Genomic DNA, 26,220 nt, shown 5'->3' on the forward strand with positions numbered 1-26,220 from the left:
ATCAAGGTACGTTATGACTTTATATTTCACATGACTGGCGATGATGCTTTGCAACCTAAAGTATTTGCTACTTCAGAGCCTCCGGGCCATGAGACAAACTATTTCACCATGCACTGAGCCACTTCAGTTTACTAGAAGCATTTCTCCCAAGTCCTGTTGAAGGGTTGCCAGGCTGACAAATGCGCTTCTAGGCTGCTTCATGAGATGGTTCTCGCTCTCTCCACCGCCGGTTGGCAGTTGGGGCCTTTGCCATCAGCACAATATGTTCGATTTTGCTCTTGTGTCGTTGTCCCAACAAAGAATACCTTGCCGGCAGTTTCTGAGACGAGATGGGCAGTCTTATGGTATGTGCGCATCTCTTTTTACTCTCTCCCCTTACCATGATGACCTAGACATTCTAAACAGTTATCCCTATCTGAAAATATGGTGTTGACTTGGTTCTAACTTCTGATTTTCCTTACTTTTCACCTCGATGTTTGGCCGTTCCTGCTGGAAGCCTGAGCTCACATCTTGAAAACAGTTCTCTACTAGTGGCACCTCAGTGACACAGCCGGCAATCGATATCAGACTCAAATTTCGGTACGTTTTACTTCTTCGTCGCATTGTGATTCCTTCATCTCCTCCCAATACCCTCATGTAATATGATGACCTAGGCATTCATAAACAGTTATCCCTATCTGAATAACAGTGTTGATCCGGTTCTAACTTCTGATTTCTTACCCTCTTTACCTCCCTTGTTGACTTCCATATCTTTGATCTGGCATAGACTTACAAGTCACCGTTTACTAGGCATTTGCAGCTATATTATGGATCTCATGTCGAGACGTGTGCGACAACGCAAGCAAGGGTAAGCTTTTAGCTTTATTTACTTGCACCCCCCTTTACGTGATAACCGAGACATTTCAAAGAGTTATTCCTATCTCAAATAACACAATGTAGATCTGGTTCTAACTTCTGATTGCCCTTACTTTCCTCAACACATGTTTGTTTGCTACTTTTGGGCCCTGCTAACATCATGCAAAGATCCTTGACATCTAGCAATCGTGTCCTGCCACGACATCGCTTTGACAAGTAACAGCTATCCGCTGTCTGCTCTACACATGCCGCTACCCCGAGATGGTTCCGCATAAGACCACCTCGAGCTGGACGACGGATGCCGGCGCGATGTTGTCGCCGTCTTCAAATCTTTACCAAACGTATCCAAAACGGTGTTCAATTTTCTTCAGTTCAGCATTCATTCGCAAGCTAGCAAGCGGTGTGACAGCCAAGACGCAGCCAACGTGCCATTCAACGATTTTTCACTGCGCAGCAGTGAGCTGATCATGCGGGTTGCCGGCGTCTACTTGCAAGGTCCGATTACCCCACAACGCTGGGAGGTGCGGGAAGGAAGGCTGTTGTGAGGGGGGACGGAGGCGACGCCGGGATGCTGCATCTGCGCTGCTGCTGTGTCAAGCAATGGATGGCAAGAGGGAGACAATTGATGTGGCAGAGCGCGCATGCGATCAACATGCAGTGGGATGGTTTGGTTCGGAGAGGATTTCCGACAGTATTGTTGGGCGTGATTGGGTTGTTGTTTCGTGAGGGGTTAAAAGAGGTCACCTGGACAGGATGAGTTTGGAGACAGGGAAGGGGAGGGTCGATCGGATGGTTGTGATGGAGACATTTTGTGTTTATCACTGGGTTATGATGGTTCACATATTAGGGGAGATGAATGAGACAGCCAATTGATTGGGTTGACAGTTCACTTTGCAAGTTTTGTGTGTGCGGTGTTCACTCCGGTCCGCGATGGGTGATGGTGGTGGTGGTGGACGATTGACTAAGATGCAGTGCAGGAGGCACTACACACTCTTTGTATGGATAACGAACAGCTTTTTGGGTGCCAGGGTCTTGCGTTTGGCTAATGTTTGACAGGAGAGTTGGGTAGCAAATGTGTCTGTGCTGTATTCAATGTCTCAAATTGAAGCCTTTTCTCACGAGTAAGCTATGGGCGATACCGGACAGACTATCACGACTCCCTTTCCCCTCGTCGCCGTCGTCAGTGACGGGTTTAAAACAAAGAAGTACGGATCCTGGCCATCGCGATATCGGAAGTTTCTTGGCCAGGGTCGCGATCTACGGTTGTTCTGAAGGTTGGCAGTAGACAGAGACGGATAACCGGTTTTTACAGTTGTATGTATGGGATGTTATCACTTGGGAATTGCCACTTATCAATCTTGGCCTTTTTGGTGCAATCGCTATGGTACCAGGTATGATGGAAAGTTGAGGTTCCCTCACCCCCTCAATTGTTCTAGATTTCTTGTGGGAACAAAGAAAGTTCGGTGGTGGTGGTGGTGGTGGTGATCGTGAATTCTCCGAGGAGGAGGCGAGAAATGATCGTCGGTGTCACTTGAGCCACCGTTAGGAAGTGTGTGTGCTAGGATTGTGTAGCCGCGGGAGGCGCTTTCGCTCTCAACAACTTTTCTCTTTCAGAGTTTCGGTAGATCCCGTGATGGTACCAGGTTGGGATGGACGGGGGTACGATAAAGGGGGTGATTGGAAGCGATTGGGTTATTGAGTAAAATAGCCGGGGATAATCGTAGAGGGGCGCGCTGGCTGATGATCATATGATGACGATTATATTCTCAGAGCAGCTCAATGGGTTTGCCTTTCTTTGGCTTGGGGGGAGATGGCGGGGCTGGGCGGTTCCGAACAGCAATGAAGCTGGGCAGATATTATTCATTGGATCTTGAGAGAGGGCAAAGAAAGCTACCTAGCTCACTCCCAGTAAAGCGGCAACGGTGGGGAAACCCGCAGTATGGACGACGGGCTGTTGCAGCATTCATTGCCTCCTGCGTACCATAACCTCCTCTTTTGTGAGCAAGGAGAGAGCTGGCGGTTTGACCGCCGAGAGCTGACCACCTACCTACCCTTGAGGTGGCGCATTTGTTAGCATCAATCTTGCCCAAGTCAAGCCCAAGCGCATGCAACTTCCCCGGATTTTTGGTGGAGTTTCTCCCCCTCGCAAGCTAGACTGAACGGGGAAAGCCGGCGTGGCCTGCTTGAGGTAGTTTGGTTGTGCCCGAACAGGATTAGAATGAACATTTATGAGACTGAATTGGTCCCACGCGGGCAAAAACATGTCTCGATTTGATAAGGGAGGAGGGGAAGGGGGAAACTGTATCTGTATCAGGAAGAGGGGTTGTTGTGGGGAGAGATCAGCAGGAGTTTCCTTTGAGAGATCGATAACAGTGTGGTGTTGATACAGAAAAAAAGGGGGGGCTAAAAAGCGATAAGGATTTTGCTCTCCGTTGCCGGCCGAGAGAAAGTTGACGACAACCTGATGAAATATAAGATAGCGATTTTGAGATAAACTGATAGCTACATACAACGTACCTAGGTACATAACCTACCTACCTTCTTGTCCTGGCTTGGGGTTGTTTTTTATTAGTAGCGATAGTAAAAAGGTAAATTCAGGGGCTAAACAACGCACACATGTCCGTCTGGTAGCGAGGTTGCAACCGATGAGGTCAGGAGGGAGGGGAGCCAAAAGATTGCAATATGGGTTAGGTGTTTACTGTCTGGTCGGGTCGGCTAAAACCGTTATCACGTTCCTCTTGGTTTTGGGCAACAGGAGAAGCAAATTCATCGGATGGTGCTATTCTTGGGGTAGATAGCGTCGAGTGTAAAATAAGGGGCTAGTAGGGGTGGTTTCTGTTTAGATTGTAACCCAACCTCGACGGCTTGTGACAGTGGCATGCGTGGACAAAGACAAAACGTCACCCCCGTGATGATGACGATAAGCGGGTGCCGGCTTTTGACTACCGTCAGGCCCAGCGGGGTGGTAGATAACATAGTTTGAGACCACGACATGAGAGACTGAGTCGTGACTGTTGGGTGATGCCTTGAAATAATCTGAATCGAAGAGTGCGATTCACCTAATCGAGAGATCAGAAATCCGATCAGCCGGTTCAATTTTGAGCCAACAACCGAAGTAACCACCCTTCTTCTCCGCGTTCAAGCTCAATCCGACATCTCAACTCCCGGCTAGCGGCAGAGCTAAATCTCAGCAAATGTCTTGATGACCCGGTGCTTCTCTCTGTCCTCAGCCGACAACTCGGCATTGCCCGGCCGCTCGACAACAAAGCTCTGCATGCCAGCTTGCTTGGCAGCCTCCACCTCCTTGGCATTGTCGCTCAGGAAGAGCCAGCTGTTCGCCTCTGGGAATTCCGGATGAGCTGCCAGGATGGTCTGGTAGGACGACGCCTCTTGCTTTGGCCCGGCATTGACTGTGTCAAAAAAGTCGGAAATCTCGGGAATCAGATCGGCCGGCTGACTGTTGGTGTGCTTGAACAGCAGCTTTTGCGCCGCCACCGATCCGGAAGAGTAGATCATGATCTCCTTTCCGGCCTTCTTCCACTGGACAAACTTGGGAGCGACATCGTCGAAGAGCGGGGCCTTGAGCTCGCCGGACTTGTAGCCGGACTCCCAGAGATAACCCTGGAGGCTCTTGAGGTAGGCGATCTTGACATCACGGCTCATGAGGTCCTTGACATGAGCTGTCAAGGCTTCTTGTGAGCTGGCATGCTCTGCCGGAAAGGCGTCCCTATACTGTGAGAACTCTGGCTCGTCCCATTGGGCTTCAAGGGTTGCTGGGAGCGCTGAGAGAGCGTAGGGAAACTATCCATAGTAAAGCAGGAATATGATTATTAGCATAAGTTCTAAGATGTAGATCCTGCCGGCCAACCGGATAACAGCCCTGGTCTTCCTGCGTTTCTGATATGTGTGTGGCTGGAGAGAGGGAGAGCAGGGTCCTTTCAGAACTTTCTGACAGCACATCGCATCCCATCTCCCTTCCCGTGCTTGGAGAGTGTGAGGTTAAGGCCCTGCAGTGACACACCACACAGAGACACCCGCCACGGGGGATTGACCAACGACCAGTTGGGGACAGCAGGAGAAGGGAGGGGCTGGTCCGGTCATGAGTGGCTCGACCGCATTGTGATGGCCGGAGGGTCGAACCACAGCAGACACAGTCACGGAGCTTGCCATGGAAAAAAGTGTTGGGAGTGGTGAGAGGGGAGGCACTCACAAGCACATCCTTGACGAATGAGATGGGACATACTGTGCCCTCTGTGGCAGCCAAGTTGGTATTAGCCAATTCGCCCGTTCCAAGTCATTCAGTGATCATCTGCCTGCCCCTCCATCCGACCACGAGGGGCTGAAGAAGCTGGCTAATGCAGAGGTGGAATGCGAGTGATGTGTGAGGGGTGGCTGGTACCAATGTCAAGGAGCACAACCTTGGGCTGGCCGGACGACGCCATTGCGCAAAGCTGGACCCCGCGAGTTGTGTTAGCGCACTCGGCGCGGGTTCGGGGATGATGGAAGGGCTGGCGTGGGAGGAGGGATCTTTTCGGAGCGGAGGATGGGGGCCGAGAATGAAAATGGTCCGGTTGGAGATGCCGTGGACTGCGAACTGTCAGGCGGTGAGCAGTTCGTGAGAAGCTGTGAGGCCAGTGAGGTGATGCAGTGCAGAGAGATGGGAGCAACGTCGTGATGTGAGTGGATCGTGATAAAGATGGCCATTAAAGCCCAAGAAAATTTTTATGCTCTACAACAGACAACAGATTGACGGTGAGGGATAAATTTTTACCGTTGTCGACCTGCTATTCGACGAAAAACTCTATGGCTAACATCATCGCCATGTGTATTATCACATCTGGTATTACTTTACTGCATAACGAGCCGTCCGAATAGCACACCGTCGCTTCGGGGTTTGGGTTCGGGTTATTGTAGAAAGGGCGGTCAGCAGCTCAGGAACAACAGAGCCCAATCTCGTGCTGCAAGCCCTGCACCGCAACACCACACACACACACCTGCAGTAGTCGATGCGCATGAGTCCTGCATGTCTGGCGATGTGCCTTTGTGGGGAGGTGGGAACTGAGTGGGTGATAATCGATAAACGATAATCGATAACACTAGCGCCTGGACCTCATGATGCCCTTCGTCAGCTGGGTGGGCTGGGGTAAACGGGGGGGCAGAAGGAGGGGAAACGTGGGTGCTAGGGAACGGATATCGGCCTTGGCCTTGGTTTTCGCGACAATGACATCGACGACAACGGAGCAGGCGAGCACTGATGGACTCCCATTTCTCGCGCTCCCGAGGCCCGTCTCCGTGGATAGCATCAGGCGACTGAATCCCTTTTTTTCGGCTTCCCGAGCGGCAGGATCAAAGCGCCTGTGTGGTTGCATCTGTGCTGCTGCAAGATGGCAGGAAAGGGGATAGCAGGTGCAGCGGCAAAACTATTTATTGCATTTCAGTTCATGCGGCAACATGAGATGAAAACAAAGCATGTCAACAAAATGCCAGCGCTGGCTGGTTGCCCGGGTATATCATCAGCTGGAATTGAAGATGTCGATGAAAAATGAACAAGTCCCAATCAACTAGAGACAACACCCTCACCGCAGATCTGTGTAGAGTGTCTCAATGCGCTCAATGCCGTATTCCTAGGGATCTCCAAAGGACCCTGAAGATTGACGTTCTGGAATGAAAACTGAGACTTGTAAACACTATGGGCTATCTTGCTCGGTCAGCGCCGTGGAAACAACTCTGATATCATATCTGTATCCGCAACTAGGAACAGGACACGGGCGCGGGCGAGCACTTGGGAAACAAGTGTGCAGCAAGAATGCAACCCTGCTGCATCATAAGGTCGTGTCCAATGGCTGCCAGATAAATCTAGCTCGCCCATTTTACAAGGCCAATGAAATCAGACGCGGTATTCGTCTTGACGCGCCCTAGATTAAACGTGTGGGCGACAATGGCGGCCACCTCCCACACCACCTTTGACAAGCAAGCTCACCAACTGCGGGCGGTTTCAACTGGCCCAGCCGAAACAGGCAGCATGCACCAAGGACCCCAATGGTTGGGGGAACACGACTGGCGGGGGGAACAAGGAGACACCCGTTTTCTAGACGGCCGATAACTGCGCCTGGCGGTCACACGACGTCAGAAACGAGAAAGAAAGTGGCATCACCAGTCGCCCGATTCTCTCGGCGGGGTTATCTCTTGTACACCTTTTCCCCAGACGCTCTTTGCGCTTCGGCAGTTGTGACAAGGTCGACCGGCGCATAAGCCGGAGCAGCGACGGGGGGCGAACGGGGGTGCCGGAAGCGTCAAAGCTGCGTCAACTTGTCGAGTGTTGGTGGATTGCGTGCCGGATGTTCATGGAGGCTTCAACCTTGTTGCCAAAACGGCCACGGCGCGGCGATATGGAGCAGAAGGGGCGCCCGTTGCCGGGTCTTGGCGGCCATGATATCCCGCCCCGCGGAGGCTTGAACGTTTGTTCGTCTAACCTTTTTGACGGCGTTTGCTGTCATCATCTTCCTTTCCTCCGTTCGCTCGATCGAAGTAAGAGTTCTTAGTATCCTGGCGGTCTCCAACGCTTACACAGAGCAGACACTGACACACTTGTAGAGGAAATCCGGGGTCACGGTTGCTTATTTTAGCGGGCAGCCTGTACGATTGGGCAATTGCAAGAGAGAAACCGCGTGGCCGCGTTGCGATGGATTATGCAGGGAGAGGATTACGGAGGAAGGGGACCAGATGCATCAAAAAAGGAGTGCATATCGAGAGGGTGACCAATCGAGGGTTGGGACGTGGTGTCCAAGGTGAAACAGAAGCTACTGGAACCGCGCTTTGCCGTTCAGTCAGCAGGTGGTCTTGGTCTTCTCCTTTGTGTGACACATCCTTCTGAGAATTGAATGCCTGAGGCAGCAAACGGTGGGGCTCCGTTCTGTCCGTCAAGGTGCTCCCTATCACGAGCATGATGCAGCCGTTTTGCTCATCCATTGCATCAATTGAATCGTGTCCACAACGAGCAAGATTCCCATCAGCTGGACATTGGAAATTGCGTACACCCGTGGAGCTGCTGTTTGAAGAAACTCGAGGGGGAGACTACGCAATTGAATTATTGCACACTTGGCTCGAACAGGGCAGAGCAGCAGGTAACGTGGCTTCTCCAGCAGCCAGGGCTTTGTTCTCGCAGTCATACTTGGCGTCGTGGCTGCAATTCGACGAAGCGAGATGCCAGATGCAATGGTACCCGACCCGCAAGTCGCTCCCAGTCACGAGCTCGCCGTGAGGATACATGGCAAGGCAGCGATAGCTGTGTACTGACAAAACGATGACGAGCCCTCCTTTGATTGGAAAGCCGTGCCCAAATCAAACTGTCCGACCGGCCGACAGCGCGCCCCGCGATAAAAGAGCGAGGTCGCAGAGGCCTATGCTGCCCCAAGCGGTTAGTCCGGGATGTGTTGCGCTGTTCTCTTGCCATTCGTCGTCATCTCCCAGCGCTGGTCCAAGACAGTGCCGAGAGCGGTCGCTGGCACGTTGGAGGTTGCCCATGTTGCCGGCCAACCACCCAGTGCTCGTCCACCCATTCCGGACTTGGCGATCACGGCACACCCTTGTCTCCCCTTTGTCACTTCTCGCCGTGGCAGGCACTTGTTGCTCAGCCCACTTTTGATGACAAGTCTGGCCAGTCCCGTTCCAGCGTTCCGTTGCCTTCCAGTCACTGCTTGCATCTTCTATCCCCCAGTCCCCAGTCCCCCCAGCGTCCCAGTGCCCCCCCGTCCCCCCATACAACTCGCTGCCTCCCGCTTTTGTTTGCTTTCCAAACGCTCCCTCTCCACCGCCTCTTTCCACCTCCTACCATCATCATCATCACTCACCCTCCAACGAGTTGTCGTATAATTCTGCACGCCGACGCTGTCGCCCGCTCCCGCACTCGCACTCGCACTCCCACTCGCCGCGCAGTCAATCAGTCTCTTTGAATAGAGCGCTCCCCGTCGACTCCAACTAATTGCGACTGCCTCTGCGCTGCAGAATCATCGATTGGCTTTGAGCCCGCTTGAGCTACTCCGTCTCGCGATACCATCACCGCTCACCCGCGACCGCTCACTGTCTCTCGAAGACGACCAACTCCTGTGCTGTTGATAACACGGCAATTTTGTTTGCAAGCCAGCGACCACCGAGCACGCACTTCAATTACGGAAGCACTCGCTCTCTCTGCTCTGCTCTGCTCTGCTCTGCTCCTGACCTGACTTTTGCCCCGGACCTGGTCACCCCCCGAATCCGCCCGCTGCCGAGAGCACCTGCCTAGTCCTCCGATCGGACTCCACCGGTTGTGAATTCACACACCTCAGTTCGTTGAACAAGGGGGCCGAAGAGTCATCTCTTCGTCCACCTGTTCCCCATAGGCACCTCAGCTCCCGCATGTTATCAACGACGTCCCGCCAGGTGTTTCCATAGCTGCAACTTCCTCTCCGGTTTGCTGTCTGCCACCTGGTCTCACTAGCCCATCGCCAACAACCTACCCGGGCTACCCCCTTCGCCGACAATAGCTGTGTGCTAGTCACCCGCTGCCCAGCTTCATCAGCTCTCCCTCTCCCACCATAGCGCCGTCCTCCTACCTCGCCACCGGCCTATAGTCATTGGTTGCCTGGACCGCACTTCCAACCCTTGACTTCCATCACCACCAACCTCGAACCAAACAACAACAACCACACACCTCGCCTTTCATTTTTGTATCGATGTTATAACGACCTTTTCTTTGTACTGCATTCTGGACCGTTAGTCCGTCATTTTCTCCGACATCCTTTGGACCGCTTGTTTCCTTTATTTCGACACTTCAATCATCAACAAATACCCGCACATATGAGCTTAAGCCAGTGAACGACTCAATAACCTTTGTTTTCTTTTCGCTCCCCGCCCCTGTACATCTCTCCTTTCCCGCCTCTCTTCCCCCTCGCGAACCTCTCTCGACAATCGGCTGGTTGTGCTTGTTTTCTCCGCAGTACAAATCGAAAAGTTGTTTCCATCGGAACAGGGTGCGATCAGCATTAGACCAAGGGGTGAGGGAAAAAGCTCCGTCAGAACTTGTACCACCAACAACGCTTCATACCTTTTACAGCTATTTCTCTAATCAAAAATGGAATGCCTTCGCGACGACTTTCAGCGCGGCGTCATCCTCGGCGGCCGGTATCAGACCATCTCCCCACTCAACCACGGCTCGTTCGGCCAGGTTTTGCTCGCCAAGGATCTTCGAACAAGTGAGACTGTGGCCATCAAGTGCATCACAAAGCAGTCTGCTGCCAATGACGCCGGCATCGAGTTCGCCATCGACGAGAAGTCGGAGGAAATCGCTGTGCACAAGCACTTGGGATCTCATCCGAACATTGTCAACCATCTTGATGACTTTGAAACCGAGCATCACAAGTACCTGGTCCTCGAGTTCTGCGAGCGCGGTGACCTGTACGAGGCCATCCGCATCGATCATGGCCCCCTCGAGACGGAACACGTGAGACGCTTCATGTTGCAGCTCGTCGACGCCGTGGAATACTGCCATGCCAAGGGTGTCTTCCACCGTGACATCAAGCCCGAGAACATCTTCTTGACCCAAGACGGCTCCATGAAGCTTGGTGACTTTGGACTTGCTACCAGGGATGAGTGGACCACCGAGGTCATGGTCGGAAGCGACCGCTACATGTCCCCAGAACAGTATGAGAATGATGGTGACGGATACTCGCCTGCCCAAGCCGACATCTGGGCCATTGGTATCTGCCTGCTGAACATCCTGTTCTCTCGGAACCCCTTCGCCACGCCGACCCCCGCCGATCCCCTGTTCTTGGACTTCACCAGAGACAAGCAGTCGTTGTTTGACGTGTTCCCCATGATGTCAGCAGACACCTTCGAGGTTATCGACCACTGCATGAACTTGGACCCCGCCAAGCGCTCTCTTGCCGCCACCCGTCAAGCGCTCCTCCGTGTCAAGAGCTTCACCACCCAGGATGAGGAGGATCTCGTGGATGCCTTCTGCTCCGCCGACCGCCGTGTTGTCGCCAGCGCCAACCGTGAGCCCCTTCGCACACCGTCCGTGCAGAGCCCCATGGTGGACACTGGTGCCTTCCCTTGGGCCAAGGCCCTCCAGGCCACCCCTCCCAAGCCCATTCGCCAACTCAGCATCATCCACGACTACGACGAGGGTTACGATGAGGACTTGTTCTCGAGGTCCGGCGGCACCGACTGGTTCTCCAAGCCAACGCAAACACCCATGTCATCCTTTGTGGACTCGAGCTTGGGAGCTTCCATCCAGTCCTCCAATCTCTACAACTTCCAGCCCAGACTTCCAGCAAAGGCTTTGGCCAAGGTGTCACCCATGGCTGGGTCTCTTCCCATCAACATGTCCAAGAACCGCAACCAATCTGCCATGTCATGGGCCTTCAGCCGCGAAAACAACCAGGTCTCTAAGAGCTGGAGTGATCTTTGGGACGACGAGGAGGAGGAGCAGCAACAGGAGCAGGCTAGGCAACTGCAGGCTCTGAAGGAGATGAACTCGAGGACTTGGAGCCACGAGAGTCAGACCGAGACTCCCGTTGCTGACAACGACGACACCCCTCGTCTTGGCCTGTCACCCATCACCAAGACGGCCAGCGTTGTCAACCTCAACGACAAGGAGAACGAGATCCCGTCCATTGACGCCGCCCTGGGCTCCGCCATCGACGATGACGACTTTGATTCGGATGGTCTCTTCCTCTACGAAGCTCCGCCTGTCAAGGAGGAACCTCAGCGCCCCAGTCGCGCTTCTCCCAAACGCAGCGGTGTGGACAAGTGGTCGGTTTTAGGAGAGCGCCGACGGGCTTGCAACGGCACTACACCTTCCAAGGCCCCAGAGGTCACCATCCGGACAGGGCATCATATGGGGGCTGGCTTCCCTAGCAACACACCATCGAAGGCGCATGGCGTTCATGATTTCTTCAGCGGCGTTGATCACCACACTCCCGTTTCCACATTCAACCTCTCTACTCACAACAAGAACAACAACAATCATCATCATTACACCCCACACCGCAGGGGTAGCAACCATGGGAAGGAGCGCATCAAGGAGTGCCCATGGAGCAAGGGACGCGATCGAGACTGGAATTTTGATTGGCGCAAAGATAAGCGCAACGCCTTTGGCGATCTCGAGTGGGTTGGTGGCTGGCCAACAGCGGCTCGCTCATAAAGAGCTGGGTTGATCTGGGTGCCGGTCACCAATCGTGGTTGGGCCATTTTACCATCCTACCCTCACTCTCCAATACCCTTCCATCGATCGGACATCGATGTTTACTATTTTCTTCTTTCGGTGTATGGAAAGACTTTTTTGCTGACTCTTGCTGGTGTTTGTTTTCTCCTTCTTTTTGTTTTCTTTTATTAATTTTTCCGGTTTCTGGTGTTTTCGCCTGTCATGGCTGAAGGAGTTTTTGGGTTTCAACATCATCATCAAACAACCTACAATCACAGGTTGAACCACATCTACATAGGGGCTTTTTTTTTTCGGGCGACAAGCATAGCATGGGTTTTTTTTCTCTTTTAGAATTCGAAATGAGACAAATGGCAAACTGGAGGGCGTCTGTTAGGAGGTTTTTCTTTTTTCAAAGGGTGTGGCAATCACACAGAAACTGGACATTGGGTTGGATCACTTTATTACTCTACTCTTTTTTGACATTCATCATGGGAGGGGACGGCGAACAGCAACACCAGCAAGCAAGTTTGTTTTTTTTCAAAAGCAAAGGAGGAGTCAGCAAATCATTTTCTTTCGAAAAAAGTCTTTTTTTTTCATTCATCGAGAGTTGGGAGGGGAAAATGCGAAAAATTGGAGAGGCATGGCTATCCAGGAAGGGTACACTTTTTTGGATGGATAAAATCGTTGGCATTCAACTCGCTTTCTGAGTATGAAAGATATATTTGGTCTTGAGGGATTGATTATTAGTCTAGAAATACCAGAAGTTACCCACTCGAACACTCTTTGACTCTTTTGCATTGTGACTTGACTTGGTGCCTTGATGACTGATTACTTGATTGAGTTGATTCATTTCTCGCGAGTCTTGTGTGTATGACACGATAGGTAAACGGGGGGCCTGATGTGTTAATTTTGTGGTCTGAAACTTGGTCTCTCAGCCCACGGGCCTGTCAAGGCCGTCTGGGCTGATTATCTCCGTTCTTTGTAAGACCTGTCACTTTGCTGTTGACGGGACGGTTAGTAGAGGAGTGGTGGGTGGGACAGGGCTTTGTGTGTGTGTGTGTGTGTGTGTGTGTGTGTGTGTGTGTGTGTGTGTGTGTGTGTGTGTGTGTGTGTGTGATGACGGGGTATAAGACAGGGAGCGGATGGGATGGATACAAGACTAAGACAGGCAGATGTCGTGGAACGAAGATCGAGTGAGGCGTTGGATGAGGGTTATCCATACCTGCCTACCTATACCTTTCTTTTTATCCTTTTTTTTTATCCTTTTTTTTTATCCTTTTTTTTTATCCTTTTTTTTTTTTGGGCAAGTCCGTAGACGCTTCATGTTAGTATTATAACCCTTGCCTTTTAAACTCTTGGGTTAATAGGTGGCTTCTTGGACGCTTTGTAGTTTGATGGCTGCTCTCTGCGCCAATCTCTCTCTCTCTCTCTCTCTCTCTCTTGGGGCGGAACAAAGTTTAAGCTGATTTTAGACGGCGAGAGCTGAGGGGACATTTCAGTCATGAGAGAGATTTGTCCCCGAGGAAAGTATTCAAACCGGTGAGAGAGGTATCACAGGCAAGGCAGTCAGGTCCCACACCCGCCCGTGAGTGGGAAAAAGCATGCGAGACAACTCGTGTGTTCAACACAATGACTGTTGTACCAGGTAACGCATACCACCGTTATCCCGTTCTTGCAAAAAGTCACATGGCATGACTGGCCGTGGTGAGCGAATCTTCGGATAAATAGTCAGTGATACGCTTGACATGATTGTAACACCACCGCCATATTGAAGATATCAGTGGAGACACAAAGTTATAGTGTCCAAATGATGCCTTCAATGACTCCAAAACGGAAATATAGTCCACGGCTTGTCAAAGCATTGTAGCCTCCCCGAGAGAATATAGCACATTACATCTACGATCAACAGCTTTGAGGATTTAATTACTGCCAATATATGCTCATCGCCATGTTCCTCCGTGTATGCATACATGTATATGCTCATAGCAAACCGCAAGAAAAAAATATCAAAAACGCTATGTGACGAATCAAAAACCAACAGTACACAATGATGATACAAAACAGGCGTCAGTAAACAACAAGACAAGAAAAAGACGACCGCAGCTCATCCCATCATGCACCACATATGTCGTGGCGCGCGTGTGTTGCATGTCCCAGCGATTCATTAAATCGTGCCTCAGCCAGCATCATCAACTTCATTGTCCATCTGTTTTGCAACCTCTCCATCCATTCCTCAACCTGGGTATAAATCCATGCACCACAACCTTCAACCATCAAACACCAATATACATCATGACCCATCACTGAAAGTAGGTGGGGTCAGCAGCAACCTTCTCGGCACCAATCCAGCTCTTGGGCAAAAAGGCCCAGATAGTTCCGATGACACTTAGAATTGTCGACAGAATCATCATGCTCATGACTGCGATTCTCTCCTTGCTCTGAATCTCACTCGCGAAGAGCTTCAGGTAAAAGGCCAATGGCAAGCTGGAGAATGGTCAGTGTGATACCAGAAAGCCGTAGGTGATAGTGAAACTTACGTCACGCAAATGGTGAAGCACAAAGCGCTCCCCATGAAGGCCATGATGCTATCAAAGGCCGGGAAGAGAATCGCAATGACCAAGAACACAATGATGACCACGACACGGACGACCACCTTCATCACCCCACGGAAGTACATCGACCTCCCAATGAAACCAGCATTGTCGGCAACGGTCTGAGTGTTCAGGCCGAACAGGACCTCGATCGTCGACACGATAGGGCGAGCATTCAGGGGGATCTTGGTGAGAGGGATGATGGCCACGAAGAAGGTCATGAACACGGTGAGTACTCGCGGGTAGCTGGCTTCCATCAAGAGATTGGAAGTGATCTCGTCGCGGACGTCGTCGCCAAACATCAGGAGACCGGCAACGGCAGTGACGGCGTCAAGAATGTACTAAGCTAATGTTAGCAACCACTGGTTATGGAAGGGCATTCACACGACACTTACGGTGAATGAGAAGGAATACTTGAGCGCCTTGGCGTACTTGTAGGGATGTCTCATGTCACGATAGATCTCGTCTTGTCAGTTTTTTCTTCCCACGAAAAACCTGTCGATATGTCGATCGCTTACATTTGGAAACACACTGTGCCCGCCCCTATGATCAGTTAGCAATGTGTGGTTCTGAGCGGGAGTCGATGTTGGCTCACCAAGGAGACATGAGCAGCCCGAAAGACAGCGGTAAAGTCAACCAGTTCTCAGGGAGAAGGTAGGTCTTTGCCGGCTCAATGAGGGAACCAGGTGTAGTTGGCTTCAAGAACCCGTCGAGCAGCAAGATGAGCACAACTAAACGACCATGTCAGCATCTAATGCCCACGCGAACCAACATTTCACAAGACTTACTGCTGAGGCAGGAAAAGATACCAAGAATACTCGTAAAACTCAGCAGCCGCAGTGGCATAAAGTTCAGAGGTATCAGTATCGCGGCGCAAAACACTTTCCACCCATTTACAGACAAGAAGCCAGGGAACAGCAGATCAAGAGAGTCAGCAAACAACACAATCAGCGCAACACATGCAGCGAGAAGCTCGAGCGTAAAAAGCACACTGGTCGCTATTCGCGCATTGCGTCCGAAAGAGATGAAGGCTAGGTCGGAAAAGGTGATCAGGCTGGGGTCCAGATCCATACACTTTGCGAGGAGTTTGGCCGTATAAGCCGTTACTGCAGCGCATAGGAACAAGGCCACCATGCCTATGATCCAACCGGCATACTTGATACCCATGGGCAAGCTCAGCAGACCAACGCCGATCAAGACGCTTCGGAACGTCAGTACACTCACCAGACTGAACACGGAAAGCAGGCAGTGGCACTTACTTGGTCGAATTGAACACAGTCTGGGGCAGCGTAGACTGACCCTCGACAGCCAGAACAATCTTGCCATCCTGCTCCACCTCCTTGACCAAAATAGGGGCAATTTCGTCATCTGGAACATTGGCACCGCTCTCCTGCTGCTGCTGCCAGAGCGCAGCCGCCTCGGCCATGGACGCCCTGCTGACACTGGACCGTATTGTGCCATAGTCGATGTTAGATCCGTAGCTTCCCACAATCGAGGGCGTCGCTAGATGAGGAGGAATGGCAAAGATCGAAGTGCCCGACATCGACTGATGACTGCCAGTCCGGAACAATGGTCCTCCTAGTTCCTGCTCGAGGGCCTTCGCCTCCCGTTCACGGTAGTCAGCGGCAGCGACCTGGCGACCTGGAGAGAAGCTCGCGCCTGGCTCAGGGCTTTCCCTTTCCTCCCTGATGGGCTGGTCGGCGAGACTTTGTTGGTTGGCCGCGGCCTGGAAGTGCTCGTGGAGCAGGGAGGTCCTCTCGGCGGAGCCTTGTTCGGCCGTGTCGATGGGACTTCGGCCATACTGAATCGGCTGGTGGGCTTGGTCTGGCGCAAAGACGAACGAGGGTCGTTGGGGGATAACTTCACTGAAACCAGCCGCACGCTGCCAACTGCGGGTGAAGGAACGGATACTGTTGACACCGCCGATGTCTGTCAGGGCAGTCAGGCGGTTGGTGATGGAAGATCTGTGATTGCCAAGTCAATATTTCAGCCGTAGGTAGCTCGCGTGATCGTGCAACGCACCTCCTCCGTCTCAGGTGTGGCCACTCGCCATCGTCCTGGTTGGAGTCCACACTCCTTCCTAGGAGAGACTCGTTTTCAAACTGTACACTCCTGTTCCCTATCGAAGAAACACTGCCGGTTCGTGACATTCCACCGCGCTCATACTGGTCCCAGGTGGTGGGGTTATTTCTCGAGGCCATCTGGTCTTGCGGGAGGCGCTCGAGGCTCCAGACTCAGGTATGCCTTGGTCTTTGGACAGCCTTCAGTTGGGACGTCACAACAAAGGAAAGGAAAAAGAGATTTCAGAGACACACAGAGAGAAACAGACAAGTCAAGCAAGCGAAAAACTTGTGGGCTGGTGGTGTGTGTGTGTTTTCGCAAGCCGTCGCGGGGGATGTCACCAACGCGCCCGCAAAGCAGGGTCTGGCCCGGGGACGATTCAGTTTACAGGTGGGCTCGGTGGAGATGGTGGGGTATGGTGATGGATGCTAGGGCATAGCGACGAGACCGTGGACGATCGGGCAACGTTGGAGGTTCAACGATCACAAACGGCTTTGGCAAGACTGGGAGGAGAGAATAAACGGTTGTGCGACGTGCTGCTGGGAGGAATTCGAGAGTGTTCTAGGGCGGCTATGGCACATGGGCTGGAGACGACATCATCGACAAGCTTGCTTGCATGACAAAAGGCAGCTCCCAGTTCTGCAAGTGCTGTGTTAGTGCTGTTCCCACTGTGGAGCATCCGGTCCTTCAAGGCGGCAGATCACCCAGCTCTCAGCGAGACTCCAACCTGGGATCCCATGGCGGTCAATCTCTTTCCAACCTCTTCCCCGCCCACCCTCCTCTCTCTTGTGCTGGTGTCTCTGAAGCACCAAGCTATGACGCGAAGTTTGACAAGGCCCAGCTTATCATCTTATCGAGCGAGGTCGGCCAAGAGGACGGTTACCACTTTGCTTGTGCTGTCATTGGCCAATGACCCCGAGTGATAGCGGCTGCGGCACATGCTCCTGCCGAACAAGGACGACATACATAATACAGGAGATATTCCACCGCCTTCGAGATGTCTCCTCCTGAGAATAACTGCCCTGCCTGGCCCGGGCTCTGGGGACAACTGCAACTCTACAATCTTTTGATTTTCACCTCTTTGTACTCGTTATTACCGTTGCAAACACAGCTGGCTATGCTGCCATTCATCCCGCTGCTGGACAACGCTAGTCTGTTCACCTGGCCCAACATGCCCCCCCACAATATGCATGCAACCTTAGCCATGTTCACCGGCTCCGGCCAGTCACACGTTATCAGCTCCCTCAGCCGTCCGTTTATTAAGATAGCATGCAAGCCTCCAACGTTGGGAAACCGCCAGGTGATGGTTGGAGATCGGTTGCAGTTTGTAACCAGATCTCAACCAAGTCTTGCACGATTTTACCCCGCACCTTCACGAGGGACACAGGCCTCGGCGAGTGCCAAGTGGCGAGGTGAACATTTTGAAGCCAGGTGAAGCATAGCATACTGAACCACCAGAAATACATGAAGAGGAATCAAAGAGAAACCATCTCTTCCGCGATTGCCTGAACTGGGACAGTGTAAATATTGAGAAGATGGGGGTAATTCTCAAAGTCCGGCGTCTGGCGTTAAACACAGACGCCAGACGCGCGCTAGCGGCAGCCAGGGACAGGGGTGAGAGCGGTAGAAAATGGCAGAATCAGTGCGATCCAGCATTCGTCCCAAATTTTTGGGCAATGTGAGAGTAGGACCCTGCAGCAAACCAGCATTTTGTGACCGCAGTTTTTTCGACAATGTGGAAGAGAGCACGGGAATCCGTCTGCCTGATCTGCCGGTCGGCGTCAACACCTACCAGAGCTCTTTTGGAGCCAGCCCAGCCATGGCTGGGCCAGAGAACCTTTGCGACAAGGCGAGCGGAGCGGCCGTCCCGCATGGTGCTCTCCGACAGAGTCGCCCGTGGCCCCTCATCACCGCCTGGGAAAGGTGGTGATGCCCCCAAAAAACCTCGAAACAAACCAGACGGCCCTTGGGCCGGCATGAACCGAACAGTAGCCAACATCGACCGCACTCGATCCCCTGCGAAGTTTGCCTCAACTCGTGGCCGCGACGATGGGAACGGCAAGGATGACAGGAGGGGCGGCAAGGAGCGAGATTTCAAGGCGTTGAAGATGCAGCGCGCCCTATCTACCGTACCCTATTCTCTACGACAGGCCGTCAAAGCACGACTTACCGAGATCGAATCGTTTGACCAGTTTGACCTCAGGCAAGATGTGAAGGATGCCGTCACAAACGAGGTTTTGAAGGGCATGACGGATATCAAGCCAACACCAGTGCAAAAGCTGGCCATCTCAGCCATGTTGGGGAACCCACTGAAAGAGCTCAGAATAAGGAGGAGGTCCAAGGATGCTTTACAGAGGGAGGAGTTCTTGTTGGCCGCCGAGACCGGTTCTGGCAAAACGCTGGCGTATCTTTTACCAACAATTCACCACCTTCGGAAACAGGAGGCCGAGGATGAGAACGTCACCAGGTACAACGAACGTCTCCAAGTAGAAAGAGAACATCGCAACGGTGCGCCGGTATCCGAGTGGATCGAGAAGTTTGAACCGCATCCTAATACTGCTCGCCCCCGCGCCATCGTACTGGTGCCGACAGCCGAGCTGGTTGAGCAAGTCTACAAGGTTGCGAAGTCCATCTCCCACGTGGCCAAGTTCAAGGTCCGCCCTCTTTCGGCCAACTACAATCCCGCCAAGATCCAACGCAACTTGTACAGCCATGGCGGGATCGATATGATCATCTCTACTCCTCACATTCTCGCCAAGATCGCGGAAAGGGACCCCAACATCCTTTCTCGGGTTCACCACCTCGTCATTGACGAGGCTGACTCTCTGTTTGATCGGTCTTTCTCCCCCGAGACCGGAAAGATTGTGGATCGCTCGCTGCCTTCGCTCAAGCAAATGGTTCTCTGCTCGGCCACCATCCCTCGTCGCCTCGACAACTACTTGGATGCCCATTTCCCCAACATCCAACGCATTGTCACTCCTAACCTCCATGCTATCCCCCGTCGAGTCCAACTCGGTGTGATTGATGTGTCCAAAGACCCATATAGAAACAACAAGCTTCTCGCCTGCGCCGATGCCATCTGGTCCATCGGCAAGGACGCCGCTTCTCACGACGGCCCTGGTGGTCCAGGTGAAATCGACGTCAAGCGCATCATGGTCTTTGTCAACGAGCGTGACAGCACACAAGAGGTCACGGACTACCTCATCAGCAAGGGTATCGATGCGGTAGCGCTGCACAGAGACACGTCTGACCAGCGCCAGGCGGAGGCCCTCGCCACATTCACCAGCAACGAGCCCCTCAGGATTACCAAGGAGGAATCAGAGAAGAGGGCTCAGCTTGTCAAGAGCAGGAGACATTTGCCCAACACCAAGGTGATTGTCGCCACGGATCTGGCGTCGAGAGGTATCGACACCCTGGCGGTGAGGCATGTGGTGCTGTATGATGTGCCGCACACCACGATCGATTTCATCCATCGCTTGGGCAGAGCGGGCCGAATGGGGAGGAGAGGAAGGGGTATCGTGCTGGTGGGGAAGAATGACAGGAGAGATGTAGTGGCGGAGGTGAAGGAGAGCATGTATATGGGACAGGCCCTGATTTAGAAGGGTGTTTGCATGATGGGGACGTCGGAATGTACTTTGAAGTGTATTATAGAGATACCTGCTGCATTAGATGGCGCTTTTATTTTGAGCATATCTTTCGGTCCTCTTTTGAACCAACGGTGCTGTCCAGCCAGCAAAACCCGAACGGTATCCAACTTTTTTTCTTTTTCTTCATCAATCTCGTATACGGTCGTGATCGTAAATCATACCAAGTCGTGATTTTTCGTCCATCATGAGCAACCACTTCCTCCTCCTAAAACTTCCCGACCTCCCACGTCCTAACCTTGCTCAGCGTCCTCTTCCTCATGGCCGTCATGATCTGCTGCTCCATTGCCTCGATCCCCTTCTCGATGTCTGCGTCTTCGGCTTCGTACTTTTTGTCTCGGCGCTTGTCCCATATCCTCCAGATCAGGACAATCAGCAGTGTCAATGGAACAGTAATGACGAAATAAATCCATAAATCCGGGGACACGACCTGGTTCTCTCTTTCTTCGCCACCGCCACCGCTGGAGACGGGCCCGTTGTTGCGGGAGTGATTGTTGTTGTCGTTGAAGTCAAAGAATGTCATGCTGAACACCGAAGCGAGGTAGGTTGCCGGGAGGAATATCGCGCCAAGCAGGGAGAGGGTCTTCATCGAGGAGGAATCGCGTTTGGCGTTGTGGGCGAGGCGGCGCTGTTCCCCGGCCATCTTGAGGGAGAGCTTTGACTCTTTCTGGGCGATGATGTTGTAGAGCTGTTTGCAACATCTCAGTCAGCAACCCCCCCCCGAAACAACATCGCGATAAAACAGGGTGGTAACGAACCGCCGCCCTCTGAATCCCCAACCTCTCCAGCGTAGTATGAGCGTAGTTCTCGATCCCATTCAGCTTTGCCCGATAAAACTCCAACCTCGCCAGCATACTCCTGTGCACCTTTCCCGTCTCCCCTCCCACCCTATACCTACCCCCCCCTCCATCACTGTCCATCATCCCATCCACAATCGCCCAAAACTCGCCCATCCCCTGTTTCATAACCCTCACAATCTCCAAATACGCCTGCGGCCTCTTCCACAGCACCTGCGAGTGACACTCGACCAGATCCCGGTTGATCTGGTCCAGATCAACCATGTTATCCTTTATATACTGCGCCTCCTCCTCCAAGACCTCATTCCTCATGCTAACCGCGTGCTCCAGCTTCCTCAACCACTCCCTCGCATCCCTCTGCTTCTGATCATTCTTTGCGCTCAAGTCATGAGACAGAACAATGATCGGGAGCAGGAAAGGATGCAGAACCTGCCCGGCGCACTCCTTCAGATGCTTGATGGCAGTGACCATGTCGCTGCTCGGCGTTCCTTTGGCAAAACCGGTCGTGATGCCCGTGGAAAAGTCGTGCGACAGCATCAGCTCCCAGCCGCGGGTCAGGCCCTTTTTTCGGACGTCGCTTTTGCGGAAGATGAGCTGCAGGTTTGGCGGGGTGGAGGAAGAAGAAGGGTCGACGTCGGGGTCGAGGGCGCACCAGAAGAAGGGTCCCACGACCGAGGTTGATTCGATTCCTCGAAAGGGGAGCTTGAGGGCCCGGACCATGAGGGTGTAGTTTGAGTGCGAGAGGGAGATGTAGGAGGGGGTGAAGGTCTCGGGGTGTTTGGCGTTTTGCTGGAGGATGAGGCGGATACCGGAGAGGAGGGAGACGCCGGGTTTTAGTTTGGGGGGTGCGAATGCGCCCTGGGTTTTATGGGGGTTAGTTAAGATCACGGCGGTGGTGATGGGGGCGAAGAGAAAAATTACCCGGCGATGGCAGAAGTTCCCAAATTCATCTGGTAGCTCGTCTAGTCGGAAGCGGTGTTCTTCTACCGTGCTGAGGGTTGGGTCCTGGTTTTCACATATCAGCTTTCAACGGCCCTTCATGAGAGATTGAGAGGAAAACATACCGAGTAGTTGAAAATCTCCAGATAACTCGTCGCCTCCTGCGCAACCTTGCAGTCGGCGACATAGCTCTTGAACATGTAATCATCCATATCTCGTCTTGTTTTTCTTCCTTTTCCTCTTCCTCACTTGCCGTCCTCCGTCCCCGTTTGTCCTCTATCGCTGTGTGTAGTAATGTTGACCGCTCTTCGTCTTATCCACTTCTTTTTTTTTCCCCCTCAACCAAAAAAACAACGTCAAACTCCAAAAGAAAGTCGTGTCAGTCGTTCAAAAATTTATTACAAGTAAGAGTTCAGATAATCATTTTGATTAAAAAATAAAATAAACAAAAAGGTCGGGATAAGCACTTCTCCACCCCCCAGCAGCCACTCGACCCCATGTAATACCGACGGTGGCAGGCAAGCCAGGCCGCCAATATGCACCTCGAAGCACCTCACATAACCAAGCTCAAGCTGCATCCAAGACAGACCGAACACTCTATCTGGGCAGCCAATCGGTAAACTGCCCAATCACCCCCTCTCACCTTTTCACCTCAATATTTTGTACTCCTCGCGATTCAGTGATGAGTGATGAGCTGTCCAACAACCCCCCCTTGCTCCTCCCATCCCCATCCCATCCCCATCCCCATCCCCTGCCCTACCTATCTACGGTTTCACAGACAAGCAACTTTAAGAGAGGCTCCATGTTGTGTCCGATGCGGGGCCGCAAACCACCAAAAAATCGGAGGTGGCTGTGGTGGATTGGTCGGAAAAGGCAACACTATACCTTTTTCAATTCAATCTTATCAAACCGTACATACACCGGCATCTGTTATGCATCATCTTCTCGACGCCGCTGCGTTCCATGATGATGTAGGCGATCGTTGGGAGGGGTGTGGGGGGCACACCTCCTTCTCTTTCGCTGTGTTTCTGTTTCCTCTCAAGGTGTGAACATCTTCACTTTTGAAGTAGAAAGAAGCTTCCCCAACCCCCGCACCCCTGTCCTCCAGCCCCCATAATCAACCCCAAACCATTTAGCTCCCGCTTTCATGACTTAACAGGGGTCATATTCCTTCCTTCAACCATCAAACCCTCTCGATTTACAATTGTCGGAGGCTGGCATCGCCCTCTCACCCTCGCACTCCAATCTCACTCTCACTCTCACTTCCGACTTCACATAACACACTTCAAATAATTTGATTCAACCCTCCATTCAACCCTCAGCCTTTCAAAACAGGCCGTGATCTCCCTCCCCCCACTACATCATCCCTAACACTATCCAGGAAACCCCCTTTTTTTTTTTTTGCATAACCATCCTTCACTCCCTACCCCCCAAACTGCAATACACTTATAACCCTACCCTCATTCTTACAAACCATCCATCCCATTCTCAATTATTACCTTTTTCACACACAGCCGCGCACCCCCGCCTCTTCCCATAGTAAAACCAACCCCCTTCCATCCCCTTCCACATTTTCCTTGTATCAAAAACAACAAAACCACCCCCCCTCTCACCCTAATCCATCTCAAATGCAACCCAAATCCACAAAGCCCAAATCGCTCCGGTCGACAAAAGGAGAAAAAAAAAAAGAAACCAGTAGATCTTTCCGTTTCGCCCTACTCTCTGCGTATGTGTGTCCATCTCATGCAGCCGCCTGCACCTCTTTTGTGTCCCCTGTGTGTGTGTGTGTGTGTGTGTGTGTGTGTGTGTGTGTGCGCGCGCTATTGTGTACCAAGTATACAAAAATCCCACTTCCACCATTTAAACCACTCCCCAAAAAAATCTAGAACACATCTAGAAATCCGGGAACAAAGACCCATGTCTACATCATCATCATCATCATTAGCACTCATCTCTCTCATTCAGGACGAAAAACTTACGGATCAGGCCCCGTCTGCCCATACTTCTCCTGCTCCTCCGCATACCGATCAAACTGGCTCGCATCCCCCGCCCCCGGCTTCACCGGAGGCGAGTACGGCGCGTCAATGTCCTTCCTGGCCAGCCTGTCCCACGTCACCTCTTGAAACCAAATGTGGTTCTTCACGTCCTGCGACCCCTGGTACAAGTTGCCCAGCCGCTTGCTAAGGTCCGGCGTGATCAGCCGTTCCAAGAGGTCCTGCGCGTCCGGGTTCAGGTAGGCCGGGTACTTGATCCTGCCCTTGAGGATGTTTTCGTATATCTTCATGGGAGAGCCGCTGTCCCAAAATGGAGTATACCCGCAGAGCATCTCGTAAATCAAGATCCCCAGCGACCACCAGTCAACAGACTTGTTGTACCCCTTGTTGCTGACAACCTCCGGAGCAAGGTAGTCGGGCGTCCCGCACAACGTCCACGTCTTGTCCGGCACGCGCTTGGCAAATCCAAAGTCTGTAATCTTGATGTGCCCATGGCGGTCCAGCAAAAGGTTTTCGGGCTTCAAATCCCGGTAGATAATGTTGCGAGCGTGCAGGTACTCGAGTGCCAGCGTCACTTCGGCCGCATAAAACTTGGCCACGGGGTTTGGGAAACGCTGCCAACAGTCAACATCCAAACCAGCCTCAACCCCTTTTCAGCTCAAAAACTTACCCCTGATTTTCTCAGCAGAGAAAATAACTCTCCTCCTTCCACAAAGTCCATCACCATGTACAGATTCTTTGAATCTTGAAAAGTACCCCAAAGCGTGATCAAGAACGGGTGCTTGACCTCGGCCAGCATTTTTCTTTCGTCATTGGTGTGCTCGATTTGCTTCATCTTGACCACTTGCTGCTTCTTCAGCACCTTGACGGCATAAAACCGTTGGTTATGGCGTGACTGCACCAGGTGGACTCGGCCGAAACTGCCAGTTCCCAGGGTCCGCCTAAAATCAAAGTCGTTCAAAGAATACTTTCCCTTGGTGACGCGTGGTTGTTCTGCCGTGTTTTGTTGCACTTGTTGTACTTGCTGTTGTGGTTGCTGCTGGGGCAGTGGCTGGTGTGGCTGTTGTTGGTGAAGCATACCATGCTGCTGCTGTTGCTGCGGATGTTGTTGTTGTTGTTGTTGTTGTTGAGGTTGCTGTGGCAATGGCAACTGCTGCTGCCCGGGCATTCCTGTGCTGGGTGGATGTGTGGTGTACTGAGGAGCGGGAGCTCCCATATGCTGTTGGTACCCACCAGCCGGTCCATCATGCTGTTGTGGGTAGTTTATGAGATTCGAGATGCGTGGGATGTTTTGATGGTTCTCGGTCCCTGGTGAAGGTGTATGCTGGGGAGCAGAGAAGCCCTGTGTGTGTAGGTTGTTGGTGTTCATGGTAACTGGCGGTTCGGCCGACGCTTCGGCCGGCCCTGGGTGTGCGGTGGCAGTGGAAGCAGGTTGTGATGACGCAGCCACCGGTTGCGAAGGCGCAAGCGGCAGGGTAGGGTGCTCGAGGCTCTTGGCTGTGGTGGGTGTCACAGGGCTCGCGGGGTTGCTGTGCGTTGAAGAGTCCTGGTTGCCCTCTTTGGTCCGCTTCTTCTTGAGGAGGTTACCGATGGCCTCACCTAGAGGCATCAAGAACGTTCTGCAACGAGGCCAGGCCAGCAGGGGCCTTTGGACTGTCTGATTGGGGCAGAGCAACGACGGGGTGCTGGGAGAGAGCAAAACACCAAGAGGCTGTAGCTGCGACGCAATCAAATGGCGAGCCAATAAGCAATCGGTGTTCGTTCGGAGGGGGTTTGTTCGGCGGTCGGTCGGCGACGTGACACCGAGTTTCAAGCAGGGAAACCGAAGAGTGGGAAGCTTGCTCCGATGCGGTCCGGGCAAACTGCAGAATCGGAATCGCGCGCCGTTAAAAAGGGGAGCAGCCTGCACCAAAAAGCTTCAATTGTTAGTTCAAAATAGGAGAAGGCCCAAAATCAACAAACGGCCGAAATTGTAGGCCTAAGAAATTGTTGTGACGAAAGCTGGCTTTGGTGGGGACAGGAGATGGATCCGGACGGACACCCCGTGCAATGTGATGATATTGCTGCACCACCAACTATGTGCTCGCAGCCAAGCATCGCAGCCCAGCACAAAGAAAAACGTCACTGGAACCGGGCCTTGTGTGGTTGAGATGTGGA

General features: G+C 52.6%; 5 protein-coding genes across 5 annotated transcripts; 2 read left to right on the forward strand and 3 right to left on the reverse strand.

Moving 5' to 3' along the window:
• Positions 1 to 1,788: 1,788 nt before the first annotated feature.
• Positions 1,789 to 6,527, reverse strand: UTR4 (enolase-phosphatase E1). Its single transcript, XM_062915876.1, has 5 exons — positions 5,255 to 6,527; positions 5,066 to 5,106; positions 2,750 to 4,656; positions 2,318 to 2,700; positions 1,789 to 1,809 (listed from the first exon to the last, which is right to left on the reverse strand). Exons 1-3 carry the CDS (start codon positions 5,295 to 5,297, stop codon positions 4,036 to 4,038), a joined length of 705 nt encoding a protein of 234 aa, XP_062761879.1. The 5' UTR covers positions 5,298 to 6,527; the 3' UTR covers positions 1,789 to 1,809; positions 2,318 to 2,700; positions 2,750 to 4,035.
• A 3,437-nt stretch (positions 6,528 to 9,964) lies between these two features.
• Positions 9,965 to 12,037, forward strand: TPK2 (cAMP-dependent protein kinase catalytic subunit; the record flags this gene model as incomplete). Its single annotated transcript, XM_062915877.1, has 1 exon — positions 9,965 to 12,037. The coding sequence occupies one exon, from the start codon at positions 9,965 to 9,967 to the stop codon at positions 12,035 to 12,037; it is 2,073 nt and encodes a 690-aa protein (XP_062761880.1).
• A 1,812-nt stretch (positions 12,038 to 13,849) lies between these two features.
• QC763_708860 (uncharacterized protein) lies at positions 13,850 to 17,836 on the reverse strand. Its single transcript, XM_062915878.1, is given in 9 exon segments — positions 13,850 to 13,995; positions 14,008 to 14,521; positions 14,575 to 14,750; positions 15,024 to 15,089; positions 15,147 to 15,171; positions 15,224 to 15,359; positions 15,417 to 15,829; positions 15,888 to 16,592; positions 16,651 to 17,836. 8 exon segments carry the CDS (start codon positions 16,827 to 16,829, stop codon positions 14,338 to 14,340), a joined length of 1,884 nt encoding a protein of 627 aa, XP_062761881.1. The 5' UTR covers positions 16,830 to 17,836; the 3' UTR covers positions 13,850 to 13,995; positions 14,008 to 14,337.
• Positions 17,837 to 18,422: 586 nt separating this feature from the next.
• Positions 18,423 to 20,288, forward strand: MRH4 (RNA helicase; the record flags this gene model as incomplete). The annotated part of the gene is made up of 1 exon (XM_062915879.1): positions 18,423 to 20,288. One exon carries the CDS (start codon positions 18,423 to 18,425, stop codon positions 20,286 to 20,288), a length of 1,866 nt encoding a protein of 621 aa, XP_062761882.1.
• QC763_708880 (uncharacterized protein) lies at positions 20,282 to 22,781 on the reverse strand. Its single transcript, XM_062915880.1, has 4 exons — positions 22,195 to 22,781; positions 22,052 to 22,135; positions 21,092 to 21,988; positions 20,282 to 21,021 (listed from the first exon to the last, which is right to left on the reverse strand). The coding sequence occupies exons 1-4, from the start codon at positions 22,279 to 22,281 to the stop codon at positions 20,542 to 20,544; spliced, it is 1,548 nt and encodes a 515-aa protein (XP_062761883.1). The 5' UTR covers positions 22,282 to 22,781; the 3' UTR covers positions 20,282 to 20,541.
• Positions 22,782 to 26,220: the final 3,439 nt, after the last annotated feature.

This window comes from Podospora pseudopauciseta (genome assembly GCF_035222475.1).
Source record: "Podospora pseudopauciseta strain CBS 411.78 chromosome 7 map unlocalized CBS411.78m_7, whole genome shotgun sequence".
Lineage (NCBI taxonomy): Eukaryota > Fungi > Ascomycota > Sordariomycetes > Sordariales > Podosporaceae > Podospora > Podospora pseudopauciseta.